The 17,579-nt window shown below is 44.1% G+C and overlaps 1 protein-coding gene across 1 annotated transcript in view; it reads right to left on the bottom strand.

The window, feature by feature from the left end:
* Positions 1 to 4,560: 4,560 nt before the first annotated feature.
* ZBTB43 (zinc finger and BTB domain containing 43) overlaps positions 4,561 to 17,579 on the bottom strand; it is a 30,708-nt gene continuing 17,689 nt past the window's right edge. Inside the window, exon 2 of the mRNA XM_040225149.1 lies at positions 4,561 to 10,291. Within this exon, the coding sequence (XP_040081083.1) occupies positions 8,721 to 10,268 (1,548 nt within the window). The 5' untranslated portion in view covers positions 10,269 to 10,291 and the 3' untranslated portion in view covers positions 4,561 to 8,720. The remainder of the gene's footprint in view (positions 10,292 to 17,579) is intronic.

The following is a 17,579-nucleotide window of genomic DNA, read 5'->3' as shown; positions in this document are numbered from 1 at the left end:
GTTAGGAAAGAGGATCTATACTTACCTTAAAATTCTTAGTTAACAGGCAATTTCAGCATCACTTAGATGACATTCAGTGGGAAGAGGGCCTTTGTAAGATCGTTGGGTATGCATACTTCCTAAAAAAGGTGTCTGACAAAGCAAAAAGTTCATGGCCGTATCTGGTGGATAAAGATTCAACAGTAGATCAGCAATTATTATAAAATTTTTAAAATTCAGCAGTATTTACTGACTGTGGATCAGGACTGTGCCAGCAATGAAATTAAGGTATAGTTTCTGTTTCTGAGGACCTCACTGTCTAGCAGGGGACATGGGTTTATGTGAAAAATGGATGGTATATGTAAAATTCCGAGATAGTAACAAAGGCTACAGCAGAGTTACTTTTAAAATGAAAATGGAATCACTAAGAGTTGGTGCGAATAATTTTCAGGGGCACTCAGGGAAGGTATCACAGGAGTTATTTTCACAGAGCCTGGAATGATACAAAGTGTTCCAGGAGGAGGAAAGTTAGGAAGTGGGGAGGGAAAAGAGTGTTCAAGGCAGGGAAAAGCATCCGTTGAAGGACAGAAAAAAGTCCGAGGAGAGAAGCCAGGGCCCAAGTGGAGATGGGCAGTTAAGACCAGACCAGCAGCCAGCTACTGTGATAGCAGGACCCTGGATGGCAAGCTAAGGGGTTAAGATCCTCTGTGGGGGATCATGAGAGGTGACAGGACTAGATCTGCTTGGGAGGGGGGAGGGCTTGGAGCAGTCAAATGAGGAGCTGGGGATGCTGGGAGGGAGTGCCTTGCCCCAGACGCTGATGGGAACAGGGTGAGCCTGCTTGGGGCCCACCAACCCAGAGATAAGCAGGTGCTGCTAGTGCCAAGACTCGGTCTCCTGGAGATAAGACACTAGAGCAATGGTCAGGGGGCTGAGATAAGCCCGTGGCCTTTGGAACCCCTCTCTAGACGATTTACATTCAAAATTTAACATCCAGGGCACCAGCAGGCAGGGCGGGGTTTACTCTGGACACCCTGAGCCCGACAGAACACGTGTAGCTTAGCGGAGCCCAGGACTCGGGCTCTGGAATGCTGGCTCTGTTGTCAGTGTCCTCCTGCTAGACGGTGACGGCAGGAGCACCTGCCTTGCACAGTGGGTGTGAGGTGAAGGGTCGGTCCAAGAAAAGTGCTTAGAATGGTGCAGAACACAGTAGGCCCACGTAAATGTCAACTCTATCAAGGAGCAAGCAATTGGTTGATTGTACTATGTGAAAATAAAGCTGCTCTGATGGCAAGAGGGTGGTGGTGGGTGGGTCATGCTCCTTTTCCCTGCCCTTTTCTTGGCGTAGACCCTGATGCGCCTTTTCTACCAGTTTGAAAATCATTGGACTTTCCACCCCTGGGGTTAATTTCTTCATATATTTCCTGAACCTAAGGCATTCAAGCAGGGAGCTACTGGTGCCAGGCCTGGAACTGTCCCTAGACGGAGTCTCTATTTCTCCAAAGAGAGCAGTGTGTGAACCCAAGGGACACCCAGTGAGTCACCCAGCACCTAAAGGGACTAGAAGGTTAATCTGTCCCAGGTCCTTGCCAACCCACATTAGAACCCTTGCTCAGTGCCCTACAGGTGGTGAGGGTAACTGTGCAAATCTCAGAAGCAGACATCGTTCCTAGCCCATGAATAAGGGCCCAGAGAGGGGTTTCCCTGAGGAAGGGAAAAAAAAAAAAATCTCCCCTGCAGACTAGGAAGCTGTCATCCTTTCTTGCTACCTAAGGTGGCCTGGGAGAAAATTCTGCCTCACCAGACTCTTATGAGGAATAAGTGAGCTAATGCAAGTTAGACACTTAGCACATGGTTAAGCGATGAACCTTCTCCTAGGGCTGTTATTTATAGTCTGCAATCCCAATTCTTGTTACACCTATTAAAGTAGGTATGGTGTTCAGTGGATTGAGTTGGTGCTCAGAGTCCTAAAGATACAGAACTGCATTTAAAAAAAAAAAAAAAAAACTTTCCAAGAAAGATTCTCTGTATCTTCACATTGGGAGTAGACAAAAGATACCTCACAGATTATGACACACTCTATACATGAGGTTAAAAATTAATCCTTTGCAGTCTGGTTCAAAGTCACTGCTGTCATTTTAAAGCCTACAATCTACTCGGCCAGATCCTGCAGGAATTCCAGCAGCCGGTACAGATTTGGCGTCCGTCCACCATGAGGGGAGCACTGTGCAGCTCAGGAGCTTTCCGAGGACCCTAACAAGTGAGATTTTATCGCAGTGTGGCTGACCCCAAGTTAAGAAGGCAGGGGCAGTTCTAGAGGCAGCCTTTCGCTTCTATCCATAAAAGTTAGCTATTACATTAGACAGACCATTATACTCTGGGGAGTAACAAGTATCTTATTAAGTTATAAATACATTTAATGGCTTTAGTCCTGTTTTCTTATTTTGGAATATGAGGAAGAAAAAAAAAATAGAACTCACAATTTCTAGACTTTAAAAGCTACTATTTTTTTTTAAAACATCTCCTTACCTACAATATTGCTTATTTTTATAGAGCCCATATACTCCCTTGAAGGACAGCTGTGCCTCTCCTTGTGATGGCATCAAGCTATTTGCAGAGGGACAAGAAAGTGACAGAAGATTATAAAATCAAATGGTTTGGTTTTGATTCAAACTAGTCAAACCAGTTCAGAAAGACCATGAGACTTTTCTCTCCACCTCTGCTCCTGTTCTGGCTTCTCATTAAGTGGGGGAAAAAAAAAATACCATTTGTGCCTATCTTCATTTACCATTCATTCATTCTTTTCTTAAAGAGAACACGAGAGAGAGATGGAAGGGAATAGAGCTCTTATCTTTCATGTTCTGTGCTGAGAAAGAAAAATTTAAGATTACTTGCCAAACAGTAAATGACTGTTAAATCGAGTTCAACAAGCTTACCTCATTTCCTGTCGCTGACCTGCGAACTGGTCCATTGACTGTGGGCAAATTCTAGAGCTGAACACCCTCCAGGGCGCCTAGGCGTGGAGACTGTTCTCAAGAAGTGTTCTGGTGGTTTGGTGGGAAGCAGTCCCTGAACTGACTATGAGGAAATCTAAATAAACTGCACAGGTGTTACACCCTCCGTCTGGATAACACCCCACACCCCACCCCCCTTCTGTTCCCAAATACAAATGAGCCACTTCATCCTTTTCCCCTGATAAGAAACGGGGCCTGCCTCTTCACCCCACAGAGGTCTCTGCCCCAGTGGGAGCCGTGTGGGAAAATCTACTTTCTGGGTGGGTTGGGCTAGGGGTAACCAGGGGCCTCGGCAGGGTACCCAGGAAGGGCAAGAGTAGGGGTCGGCGGGGTCACCATGCTGCAGGGCCTGAACCGTTTGCCCTTGGTCAGAATAGACAGCCTCACCTCAAAAAAAAAAAAAAGAAAAGAAAAGAAAGAAAAAGGCTAGAAATGGTTCTTTTGGACTTCTTCCCATATAGAGAATGGCTAAGCTAGCTGAGGCAATCTGTAGCTGGCTTCAAAATCAGCAGTGGGGAGGGCGGGGGAAACCTCACAACAAACAGTGGTAACAGAAGGTTTGTGTGGGAAGATGGTTAAGTTTGGTCTAAAACAAGCAGTGTCTCTGGTAATGAGCTGTTGTTAGGAAATACGTGTGGCCCTCAGTGCCTGCGGCACTTTTAAAGAGCACTGTTGCTGCTTCTTGCGGGTTTTCTTGGGGGTGGGGGTTGGGGAGCAGCGGAGGGGAAAGTGAGGTGAAGCCGAGACCCGACTGAAGGGCAAGGCGGCATCACAGAGGCTGGAAAAAACCACCTTTCGAGCGCTGTAGCCACAAGCCGCGCTTCTGAATCTCAGCTCCGCCGGGGAAGCTGCGGTGCCACCTCTGGTAACAGACCCCCCTCCTGTGACTCACAGCTGCTCACATGTTGAGGCGAGGCATCACCTGGGTGCGGGCACGGAACGCAGGCCTAACCCAGCTGGGAGACTGAGCGGCGTTTCATGAGGGATTGTTTACAAAGGGTGTGGGCAGGCTCCAGGGACTCCTTCGGGGACACTCCAGTCTCTGAGGGCCGGCGAAACCGGGAGTCAGGGCCGAGCCTCGGCTTGAGAGCCCCAGAGGAGGGTGCAGTCCCAGACGCTGGAGCTGCCCGCCGGGGGCTGCGCGGAGGGGGCCGGCCTGCCCAGCCACGCCTGGCGGAAAGGAGCCGCGGCAGCGAAGGCCCGGACTTCTCTCCTCCCGCCCGCCACGCTCCTCCCAGCGTGTCTCCCGTGGACCCTGACCAGAAGCCGGGACAGGTCCGCAGGGCTGAGCCTCCAAAGCGAAGCCCAGGGTGGGGAGGGGCTCTGGAGGAGCCAAGGGAGACTAACCAGGAGACCCAAACCCCTGACGGGGCTGGCGGGGCGCGCGGCTAAACGAGATCGTCGCCATAAACGCCCGACGCGGCAGATGATCTACTCACTACCCATCTGAGCAGGCTAGCTGGCATTTACTTATCAAAAGGCCACAATATAACTTTTATTCTCAGGTGGCAAAGGTCAGAATGAAAACAAAGACTTGTGGTCAAATATCCAGAGTGAAAAACAAAACTTTTACAAAGTTGACAGATAACATTTATTAAAACATGTCATACAAAAGGGCATGGTCTCTTCTATAAGAAGAAAATATTAAACAGTAACATTCAATTAAGTAAAACCATGCTGTACACTTAAGACAGCAGTATATAAAGACAAAACTATTCAACTTTTGCAACACAGGCATAACATTTCACAAAATATCAATAAGATATGCACCTAATGATACTCTGTTTATTGTCAAATGGTTTTGTGGTCTAAGAGTCACCTGACTTGCATAAATAATTTTCTAGAAGAAACACTGGGAACCTCATAAAAGGAAAGAAGGCAGCAGCAATTGACATTATGACACAGGCTTCAAGCAAAACTAAAAAAAAAAAAAAAAAGTCACATTTGCAAAATGTGTTCCAGCATCTTCCCATAGGGCACTATCAGTAGAAATTTGAAATAAGAAACATGTACCTTCGAACACATAAGTTAGCAAAGACAAAAATCCAAACAAACACCCTGGTTTCACTGAACAAAGTGAGTCACAGAAAAGCAACCTAAATCACAAAATTAGTGTGGCACAGAAGGGCTGGAGGGGTGGGGGTCTATGTTGCTTGGTTTTCAGCATTCCTAAATTATCCAGAGACCTTATGAAAGCAAACCCCTGAAGCTGGTGTGATGGTATCCTCTCCACCTTCCCCTACCCCTCTGAGGCGGGGGGCGCAGCAAATCCCCCCTCCCCAGGGAAAGCCAGCGTTGCTGCTTCTGCTCAGCCCCAACTTCATGTCCACAGCAGCCTCAGGAGGAGGTGTGTGCCTCTGTAGGAAGATGCCACTGAGACTAAGCAGCTTTCCCAGTCAGTCAGCTCAGGGTCAGTTCAGTTCAGCAAATGCCCACTCGAGCCGAGGAGACTCTTTCAGGCAGACTCTTTGAGACCAGCAGCCAAAAGAAGGGACTGGGGGGTAACCTTCAACAGCTGAGGAAAGGTTATGGCAGTCTGTTCTCAGCCAGTCAGAACTACTTTACCAGGTGGATTATTGTAATGTGTGGATCTAAAATGAAAGGCATAGCATCAGTACGAATATTAAACACCACTGGTGGTGCCTTCAAGCCCTTTCCCACTGGGACTGGAGAGAAACCACAATTAAGACTCAAAGTAAGGGACAAACACCTTGGCTGTGGGCCACTGACAAGATCCCTGAAAGACTGTTTGGAAACGTTACCCACTGCTCTCCAAAGTCAACGGGAAGGAGAAAGATTTTCTAAAGCTGTACTGAGGGTAAGGACAGAGACTATCTGTCCAACCCAGGGTGGGCAGGAGGGAAAAAAAAAAAAAAAAGTAGTAACACAGTATGATCTCCTAAGCCTAAAAGCAGTTTATAAAGATTCACTTTCAATCCCCAAACTAAGGCAACCCCCTTGCCCCTGGACATGGCCAGCATTTCAGATGCCCAATCATCTCACGGGGTCTGGTTGACTGATCAGCAACTCTGACTTTTATAAAAACCCCACTACCATAAAAAGCTTCAAACAGCAGGTGTGAGGAACTTACATTTTATATTCTACATTTAGTAGCAGATGTACACATAAGGATTTCAATAGAAGATCTGCTTCTCTTCATAACAGGTGAAGTCCCAGCACAACTGAGAGCTTCTAAAACTACCACCAGAGACCTGCCCCCTAGTCCTGTCCTCCTCCTCCTCATTACTCACGACGGCTGCCGTGCTGATCTCAACATAACTGAAGGACCATGAGATTGTTCCAGAATATTTTTATTTTACCTCTCAAGACTCTTCTTCCCAAGTGTTCCAACATTCATTTGAGTACAATCTTTAATAGAAACCAGCACATCAAACCTTCCAAACAGGCAGAAATGGTCTGCTGATACTATCAGGGTGACTGGCTTTTGGCCGAACACAATGGCTGCACTGCCTTAGTACTGAAATTAGTAGAAGTGATACAACAATTTTTCCTCACATACAATGGCTGGGATCATACCTAAAACCCAATGCTTCTAACATGAGAAAAAGAGAAGCAGCAACTGAGCTTGGCTATAAGTCACCTCTACGTTCTCCGTCAGGTACACAGAGAAATGACTGTTAACTGGTGAAGTTTCAACACTAAGAGAAGAGGGTATTAACATGGCAAACAACCAAGAGGTAATATCTAGTTTCTAGGTTAAAAAAATCAATATATATTTATAATAAAGTTTTAAATACAAAGTGCTTTTTATATATCGAGAATGATACAGTGTTAATGAATAGATCCCTGTTTTGTAACCTTGATTACAAGCGTTAACTGGTAAGTAAATCTTTCCCCTTTCCATACAACTAAATGCCTTGATGGTAGGAGTTTGAGGATCAGAGGCCATTGCCAGCAAAGTCGCTCATTTCAGAGCAAAGCCCAACTTTTAAAACAAAAACTTCATTCCAAATCCAAGAAAAGTTATTTTTGTTTTCAGGAAAAAAAAAAGTTTCCACTAAGAAATAATAAACCATTAAGTTTACGGAAAAGTTGACGTAACAGTAGCACCCTGACCCAACCCTGGTGACAGCTTCAGGTATGTTACAGTTTAAAACATCCTGAATAAGCTTCTTTTTTAATCCCAAACTTCTGACTGATCCTCAGAAAAGGTCTCAGAATAGCTACTTTTCTTGTTTTTTTTTTTTTTTTGGTAGGTATAGCTATACGGAGCTTCTGAGAGCTTCTTGTGGCTCAGAGGGTAAAGTGTTTGCCTGCAATGCAGGAGACCTGGGTTTGATCCCTGGGTCAGGAAGATCTCCTGGAGAAGGAAATGGCAATCCACTCCAGTACTCTTGCCTGGAAAATCCCATGGACAGAGAAGCCTGGTAGACTACAATCCATGGGATTGCAAAGAGTCAGACACGACTGAGCGACTTCACTATACTTCACTATAGCTATATGGACTTGTAAATGTATGCAGCTTTATCTATTAAATGAGAGCAGGAATTTGCAGACAACTTCTTAAAATTAGGAATCTTTCTTTCCCTCTTTTAAAACACATTCCAGCACTCCTAAAGAGCTGGGAGGACCAGCTCAACGTACCCCTCTGTGAGTATCTCTACCAGTGTATTTTCAAAATTCCCCTTTTCTTGAGCAATTGGTTCCCCTCGTCCCCCTAAGTATAACCTGACACTCAAAATTCTGCTACTTGGCGGCTCTCATTCTGACAGTTGGAGTGTCGCTGTAGCACTCTATAGGCTCCTGAAGTTCACAGGTAACTCTCAGCCGTGGCTTCCAGCTCCTTCCCAGTAACTGGTCATTGACTGACCACTTCAGGAAGCACCATAATCTAAGACAGAGTGAATGGGCTGGAGCAGCCAATGGTACCGTGGTCAGAGTCAAAGCAGGCTAGAAGTCTACTAGCCAGAGCAGATCCCACCGTGTGGATGCTACAATTAAACAAACAGGATTTGGGACAGCAAACCAGTTAGAAATACCTATCTCTGGCACCCTACAGAATTACAATTAGAAACAACTGTTCAAACTAAATGTTAGTACTAAAATATAAAACTCTGACTTATCAAGAGTCTGAAACACGTTGTGACGGTGGCATCTTACAGAAATTGGAGCTGGTACCATGAGTTCCTTTTTTTTCTTACTTAGAATGTCACCCTTTTAATAATCTCCATAGTTTTGGTTAGAATACTCTTTAGAAAGAACAAAACCAGATAAGAGAGCTGTTAATCAACTTAGAATCCTAGGAATCACATTATTTGTAGCTATTACATAAGTAGCATTTCATTCAGTGAAGCAGCTACCAAAACAAGCCCACATTACCTAAGTATCTATAGTAAGAGCAAAATAAAAGTCCAGTATGACCTTGTAATAATGACTGATCAAACACCACTGCCACCTGAAACAGAACTGGGGGGTTGGAGTCCAGTTCCAAGTGCAGGTGTCTCTACCCTCTAGTTCACCAGCTTCATTCACAAGAGGCCTGAAGGTTCACCTTACCAGGTGTGAGGTGGGCGCACTTATCCCCTTTAGCCACTCCAGGCCGGGAACAGACACATTTGAAGAATTAGATTTTTTAATTGGCCTACTTAGAACTGGTCTTGCAGAAATATCTTCCTTTTTTTTAAGCTTCTCTCATAATAGCAAGTAGCACGCATCATCTGTGCCCAGATTTGCATAATTACCACAGTTTATTTTTGTGCCTGCCACTCAAGTTGTATTCTGCTCAGCCTTTGCAGCTTCGTAGGACTTGGTACAAGCCTCAGTCATATTCTGCTCAGCTTTTGCAGCTTCGTAGGACTTGGTACAAGCCTCAGTCATATTCTGCTCAGCCTTTGCAGCTTCGTAGGACTTGGTACAAGCCTCAGTCATATTCTGCTCAGCCTTTGCAGCTTCGTAGGACTTGGTACAAGAAGTCACATGCCTGTGGAAACTGTCCCTCCACATGAATCTCTTTGCACAGATATTACACTCATATGGCTTTATGCCTGTGTGAATTTTCATGTGACCCACGAGATGATGCTTCATTTTGAATTTCTTACCGCAGACCCCACAGCCATAAGGCCGGAGCCCGAGGTGCATGCTCATGTGTCGATCTCTCTGACTCTTGTGAGTGAAACTCTTGCCGCACTGACAAAGATACAGCTTGTCAGTGGCTGAGAATCCTAGGTGGGAAGCTTCCTCTTTAATCCCTGTTACCATCTCAATATTCTCACTGTAGCCCGATGCTAGGGCAGCCTCCTGTTTGTGCCAAATGAGATTCCCATCTGACCGCTCTCCAGAAAACTCTTCCATGGAGGAGCCATAGAAATCCACCTGCTCATCATAATTGCTTTCATCAGCCTGTTCGTCAAACTCTGCCTCCACTTTCTTTTCCCCGATGTGAAAGTCTTCCTCTACCCCTGAGGGCTGGACTGAGTACTCCGTCTGCACCGTGTTGATGGACTCTGTGACCTGGTGCTCATCATAGGGTGCGTGCACATCCATGCCCTCGCACGCCTGCTCAAAGCGCTCTGGCTTCACGTGGATCCAGCGTTTGTGAGCCATTATGCTGGGCTTGCTGTACATGGGCCGGGTATAGTGGAATTCGGCGCTGTCGCTGGCCCCCTCCTCCCCGTCCTGGCTCGCCATCTCCGTGCTCAGCCGGTCATGCTCTGTGGACGAGTTACTGGGAAGGTATTCGTGCTCAGTGAGCTGAGATGACAGCTCGTCTTTGGTGCTCTCCTCTTCGTTCTCTCCATCTCTCAGTTCCTGGGCTTTGGGGAAATCCGTGTGGCCCCCAGAGCCCAGCTCAAAGCTCTCTACCAGGCCATTGTAATTGCTGCTGCTTGGAGACTGGTGGTCACTGCCATGATTTAGCTTCTGACAAAGGACTGTAGGGTTTCCTTCTAAAACCTCAGTGCATTTGTCGACCACATGCCACATCTGGAGGAAGCTCGCTGCTGTTAAGTAACTGACAATTTCTGGAGCAGGCATTACTAGACGCCCTGTATAACTTGACAGGAGAATGTTCTCAAACACTCTGGGATTCATCACATCAGGCAAAACAATCCTCCTGCTGTTTTTCAGGAGTACCTGGTCACAAAAGTAGGGGGAACTGGCAGCAAGAACAGCTTTGTGTGCTCGGAAAATGTGGCCTTGGACAACAATGGACACATCACATAACTGTCCCTGCTGGCGCTGCTGGTTCAGTTTCTGCAGAATGGTGCTGGAAAAATCAGGAAATTCTACTCGAAAAGAGTTTGTTCCAGGCTCCATTTCATCACAAATCTTGTTTGGTGCTAAAAGAGAAAGAAAAATTAGTACTAATTCCAGCCCAAAGAGAAATTTACAGATCACTAAGAAAACCAAGGTTCCATAGTTTCAAAAAAAAACCTGGCCTGTGGGGACAGCGGGGGGGCCTTCATCCCCCAGAGCAAGGCTTGCAGGTGTTGAGTGTGCCAAAAGCAAGAACCTCCCACCATTACTTATGGTATTAACTCTTGACACTGCCTGTGTCTGTGAGAAAACAGAATCCAGGGATATTTGTAAACTATATAAATCCCAAATAAAACAAAATAAATATTTCTAGTCAGAACAAATACAATACCTTTTCCTGACAGAATTTTTAAGAGGCCTCAAATTCAATCCACATGAGGAAGAACTGTGGAAAGAAGGGGAGCTAGTTGCTTAGTCGTCTCCAACTCTGCAATCCCATGGACTGTAGACCACCAGGCTCCTCTGTCCATGGGACTTCCCAAGCAAGAATACTGGAGTGGGTTGCCATTTCCTTCTCCAGGGGATCTTCCCAACCCAGGGATCAAACCCAGGTCTCCCACAGTGCAGGCAGATTCTTAAAGCAGAGATAAAGTCCCTTAGGCAGAAATGATCTTGGTAACTGCAAGGAACTGAAAGAAGACCATTGTGCTAGAATCCAGGGAGGAGACAAGGGGCCGAAGAGCTGTGATCAGTTCAGTCAGGCCTTTGGTTCTTTAGCACCACAGGGGCTAACTCACTGAGGTCCCAAACAACAAGGGTTGCTCTAGCTGCTGTCAGAATTCTAGCCCTTTAAGAGCTTCTGATAACGTGAAACAGAACCAAATGGCAAGGCAAGGTATTCTTTCTCTCTGGTAATCAGAGTACAGTAAACACTGTCCCTGTCACTGAGTGAACTCACTCTGAAAACAGTTATAACAAAGAAGGGATTGCTTGTCACATTATCGTAAATGTATTTTGTGGGGTGAGTCAAGCATTACAGACAATTCACAAGAGTGATCAATGAGATGAGCTCTGCTAGAGATGCTGCTCAGGCTCTGCAATTCCAGAGAAAATTAGAACAAACCAGAAAACCCAACAGGTTTATCTGTTTAATCTGTATTTATTTAGCTGCACCAGGTCTCAGTTGCAGTAGGCAGGCTATCCAGATGCAGGCTGCACACTCTCAGCTGCAGCATGTGGGATCTAGTTTCCTCACCAGGGATCGAATTCAGGCCCTTCTCACTGGGAGCCTGGAGTCTTAGCCACTGGACCACCAGGGAAGTCCCTCAACAGATTTATTGGTGCTATTTGTCACTTGGGTCTGATACCATACCTAAACATTGCTAAATAGCAGATTTTCTAAGTACCAGAAAAAAGAAGCAGATAACCCAACAAAGGTTGAAAGTTACCTTTCAGAGACAGAGAGAGATACCAAGAGAAGAAACTACCATTTGGGTAATTACTATATACCAGGGACTATACAGCTGCAACTCCAATACTTTTGCTACCTGATAAGAACTGACTCATTGGAAAAGACCCTGATGCTGTGAAAGATTGAAGGCGAGAGGAAAAGGGGACGACAGAAGATGAGATGGTTGGAAGGCATCATCGACTCGATGGACATGAGTTTGAACATGTCCGGGAGTTGGTGATGGACAGGGAAGCCTGGCATCCTGCAGTCCATGGGGCTGCAAAGAGTTGGACACGACTGAGCGACTGAACTGAACTGAGGAACTATACACCTTCTCACCTAATTTACAAATGTAGAGGGCTCTTATCTTAAGTTCACTATTTCAAGCAAATTTCCTAAGGCTAAAATTAAAGCTAGTTTTTATTATGTTGGGATTTGAAATCTAGGTTTCTACGACTCCAAAGCCTATGCTATTTTTCCTATCACATCACTGCATCTTCTAAGGAGATGTGAAAATACCAGATTAGTCATTACTAATTTTAAGAGGTAAGGCAGTGTTTCTAGAATTAAGTATTAATTTATTATTTAGAGCTCTCAGAACATTTCACAGTGGCTTCCCAGGGGGCACAACAGTAAAAAAAATCCGCCTGCCAATGCAGGAGACATGTGTTTGATCCCTGGGTCGGGAAGACCCCCTGGAGAGAGAAACGGCAATCCACTCCACTATTTTTGCCTGGGAAGTCCCACGGACAGAGGACCCTGGTGTGCTACCGTCTGTGGGGTCATAAAGAGCCACGACTGAGCAACTGAGCACACACAGAACATTTCATAATGATTAAAAACAACAACAGAAAGACCAGAAAATAAACTATTTAGCTATTTATAATTTCAAAAGGAAAAGTTAACTACATAAATGCATACAGACTACAGGTATATAAACTCTCATCACCACAGAATTTTGTTTTTAGATATCTGGAAAAAAACCGGGAGGGCATAAAACACAAAAAGCTGTTAAAAAAAAAAAAAATCTCTCCACCATTTATTTCTAGTTCTCCTCCCCCACAAAAGAAACCACGATTTACAAACTCCTGTATATATTTCTAGAAACTTCTCTCTGCATGTATCAGAATAAATGATCTATATTCTTTCAAAACTCCAACCCAAATGGGCTCATTACCTACATTCTACTCTGTCCTAGTTCTGTCACTCAATGTATCTGGCAGTATATCTGACATCCTATAAACTGATTATGTCCCCCAAATGCATGTTGAAGCCCTCCCCCAGTGTGATTTTGTTTGCTTTGGAGGATGATTAGGCCACGAGGGCAGAGCCCTCCTGAATGGGATTAGTGCCCTTATGAAGAGACAACAGAGCATTCCCTTGTCCCTTTCAGCTACATGAAGAGACAGTGAAAAGGCAGCTCTCTACGAATTAGTGAGTAGGCCCTCACCAGAAGCCAAACCTGCTGGCACCTGACCCTGGTCTTCAGCCTCCAGAACTCTGAGAAACAAATTTCTGTTGTTTATAAGTCACCCAGTCTATGGCATATTTGTTATAGTAGGCTGAATGGACTAAGATGCCATAATAGCATAAGAAGAGGGAATTCATTATGTCTGGGTTTCCCTGATGGCTCAGACGGTAAATAATCTGCCTGTAATGCAGGAGACCCAGTTCAATCCCTGAGCTGGGAAGATCCCTTGGAGAAGGGAATGACTACCCACTCCAATATTCTTGCCTGGAGAATTCCATGGACAGAGGAGCCTGGCTGGCTACAGTCTGTGGGGTCGCAGAGAGTGGGACATAGCTAAGCGACTAACACTTTCATTCTATTTAATGGCTATATAGTTTTCTCCTATATGAACTTAATGATAATTTAATCAGCTCTCTTCTTATGGAATTTCAATTGTTTGGGTTTTTGAAATTATGACTATCTTGGTTTATCTTTGTAAATATCTATAGGGTAATCTCTACCGGTAGAATTCCTGGGTCAATAAAACTAATTTCCAGAAAGGGTGCACCAAGTCACATTCTTACCAGCTGTAAATGACAGTGTCTATTCCTCAACTTGATCAAACAACACAAAAAAAGTTTGCAAATTTCTCAAGTGAATAATCCATGATTCATTGTTCTGATCAACATTCAATTCATTATGAACGAGACCGATATTCTACTTACATTTACTGGTCATTTGTTTTTCCTATATATTATCAGTCATACTCTGTGTTCAAATAAATTAAGCAATTCATCTCATTGATTTGTAATTTTTGTAAATTCAGGACATTAACTTTTGAAATTTGTGCAAATTATCCAATCTTTGCTTTTATAGCTCCAGAGTTTTGTGTTAGACACACAAAGGCATTCCTGACTGCAAGGTTATAAAGTAAAAAGAATTATTTAGACTTTATCCCTGACTCCATTTTTCTTTTAAAGGCATTTAAGTCTTTAATACATAAAGAATTTATTTTGGCATAAGAAGAAGGTTAGGATCCAGTTTTTCCTTTTCCCTCCAAAATGGTAAGCCTGTTTTTCCCACACTACTTACTGAATAACTCATCTTTTCCTCAAGATTTAAAATATTTGCTGTGAAATTTTATGTGACTGAGATAAGACTTAAAAACAGTTCTACAAAAAAGATGCCGTAAGTGATGTTAGAGAAAATGGAGTAGGAAGCTCTAGGTGTCAGTCCCTCTACCAAAACAATCAGTAAACTGTTAAGATGATCAAAATCAACCATTTCAGAACTCTGGAATCCGATCAGACACTTAACAGCAACCACAGCAATGCCTGATCAAAGAAAAGGCTGTTCAACCTTGTTAAGAGAGTGAGCGTCCATGCTTCGTTGCTTCAGCCGTGTCCAACTTTGTGGTCCCATGTATACAGTCCACCAGGCCCCTCTGTCCATGGAATTTTCCAGGCAAGAATACTGGAGCGAGCTGCCATTTCCTCCTGCCACAATCTGCAACAGTGGCCCAGTTTCCAAGAGTACCTAGCTGAAGCCAGGGTGGAGGAACAGTGCTCTCCAAAGACTGGGGCTTTTGCATCTTGGCCAGTCTGGTTGATCCATGCAGCTTTGTCCTGGGCTGCATGGTTTCCCCAGTAACGTCCATCATAAGATTTTAAAATAGACACACCTCTCCCGCTATTTCCTGGGCCCAAACACTTAAGGAAATCTCTGTCGGGACACAGCCTACCACAGAGCTAAAGCAACAGAAACTTCAGGGACTACATGCAACAAGGAATACACACTTTGCAAAACAGTTTGGAAAAAATCGCCATATAGACAACAGCAGCCATCAACAAGAAACAAACAAAAAAATCCCCCAGGAAGGGAAGAATCTGATTTTAAGAGCTATCCCATTCGAATACTAAAAATATCCAGTTCTGAACCAAAACTACACAGAAATACACAAAATACACAAAGAAAAAGGAAAATAAGGTACATTCACAGGGGAAAAAAAAATTAGAAACTATCCTTGAGGAATACCAGACATTGTTAAGTGCTAATTGGATCTGTTGAAGTCAACTGCTGTGGACTTGCTCAAACTGTTAAAGAAAACTATGGGCAAAGAGTTCAAGAAAATCAGGAGAACAATGTCAACAAAGAGATCGAAATTATAAAAAGTAATCAAATAGAAATTCTGGAGCGGGAAATTTTAACAGCTGCATTATGGGCTGAACTGCATCCTTCCAATTTCCCTATGTTAAAGCCCTAGCCCTCAGTACTCCAGAATGTGACTATATTTGGATTTAGGGCCTTTAAAAAGGTAAAGTTAAAAGGAGGCTGTTTGGGTGGGACCTAATCCAAGATGACTCGTGTTCTTAAAGAAATGAAATTTGGACAGAGACATCAGGCATGTGTGCAATGTGAACACACAACGAAAAGGGGGCACTTGCAAGCCAAAGAGAAGGGCCTCAGGAGAAACCAAATCTGCCAGCATTTTGCTCTTAGACTTCAAGCCTCTGACACTGTGAAAAAAATAACTTCTCATTGCTTAAGCCACCTGGCCTGCGGTATTTTATTATGGCAGACCAAGGAAACAGATACAAGTTAAAAATTCATAAGAGGAGTTCAAAGGCAGATTTAAGCAGGCAAAAGGAAAAAACTTCATCAAACTCAAATGTAAAGCAATTGTAATATCCAGTCTGAGGAGTATCAGGAACAAAGAAAAAGAAACACAATCTGCGGTACTATGGAAAACGAAATATACCAACATGCAAATCAGTCTCAGAAGCAGAAAAAATAGAAATGATATATTTTCCTGAATTTGATAAGACATAAACGGTACACATCCAAGAAGTTTAACAAACTCCAAGCAGATAAAGAGAGCCACATAAGATACACTGTAAGTCAAATAGTGGTGTTGGAAAAAAAACTTTGTGCACAATGTGAGAGCTGCAAGTTAAGTTTTATTTGGGGCAAAATGAGGACTGCAGCCCTGGAAACAGTGTTTCAGATAGCTCTGAGAAACTGCTCTGAGGAGGCAAGAGAGGGAGCTAGGATATACAGGAGGTTTCCAACAAAGGACAGGTATTTGGGAAAGTCAAAAGTGTATTAATAATTAAAGAAAACCAAATATGTCAGGCTAAGGAATTTCGCATTTTTCTATGTATGGGAAGACGAAAGAGTCTGGGCTCACTGAAATCATTCCTCTGATATGCGGTGCCATCTATCTGGGGCCGGTATCCTGCATTTTCACATCCTGAGTGCCCTCGCTGCTCACCAGTTCACCATCCTGGTGGCTGAAACTGCTATTGACTATGACGTCCTTGTTTACTGATATGGCAGGAAATATTTCATTTCTCAGTGAAAAGTAAGCGACAATGGAGAATCGTGAAAGCAGCAAGAAAGAAGGCACTCATCACCTCAAAGGGATCCTCAGGAAGACCTGGACTCCCCTGGTGGCTCAGACAGTAAAGAGTCTGCCTGCAATGCAGGAGACCTGGGTTCCAACCCCGGGGTCAGGAAGATCCCCTGAGAAGGGAATGGCAACCCACTCCAGTGTTCTTGCCTTGGAGAACTGAATGGGCAGAGGAGCCTGGCAGGCTACACCCTATGGGGTCACAGAGTCAGACACACAACTGAGTGACTAACATTTTCACTTTCAGTAAGACTAACGGCTGACTGCTAATCAAAAACCATGGTGTTCAGAAGGCAGCACATGACATATTTAAAGTGCTATAAGAAAGATCTGTCAACCAGGAATTTGATATCTGCAAAACTATCCTTTCAAGAATGAAGGAACCCAACGGCTAAAACTGCACTCTCAACACAGGATCAACACAGGGTTTGATCCTTGGTCAGGAAACTAGATTTTATAGGCTACAACTAAGAGTTCACATACTGCAACTAAGAGTTTGCACACCACACCTAAGACCCGACACGGCCAAATAAGTAAATATTTTTTAAAAAAGAGAGAAATTAAGACATTCCCAGATAAACAAAAGCGAAGGGTGTTTGCTACTAGTAAGTTTCTTCTATAAATGATAAAGGTGTCCTTCAGGCTAAGATAAAAGAACACTTGATAGTAATTCAAAGCATATGAACGAATAGGCTGCATAGGTAAATATAAGAGCCGATATTATTATATTTTTGGTTTACAACTTCTCTGTTTTCCTGAATGATTTAAAAGGCAAATGAATAAAACAATAAGTCTACGTTATTGGGCACACAATGTATTAAGACAGGGGTCCCTAACCTCCAGGCAGATCAGAGGTGGCACTGGATTAGAAATAAAGTGTACAATAAATGTAATGCACTTGAATCATCCTGAAACCATCCCCTCCAGCCCTGCTCTGAGGAAAAACCATCTTCCATGAAAAAGGTCCCTGGTGCCAAAAAGGTTGGGGACTGCTGTATTAAGATGTAATCAGTGGCAATTACAATATGAAGAGGGAGGGATGAAGATGTATAGGAGTTGAGT

This window comes from Oryx dammah, unplaced genomic scaffold (genome assembly GCF_014754425.2).
Source record: "Oryx dammah isolate SB20612 unplaced genomic scaffold, SCBI_Odam_1.1 HiC_scaffold_25, whole genome shotgun sequence".
Classification (NCBI taxonomy): domain Eukaryota; kingdom Metazoa; phylum Chordata; class Mammalia; order Artiodactyla; family Bovidae; genus Oryx; species Oryx dammah.
The sequence above is the reverse complement of the archived record's forward strand: the minus strand, read 5'-3'. Positions and strand labels throughout refer to the sequence as shown.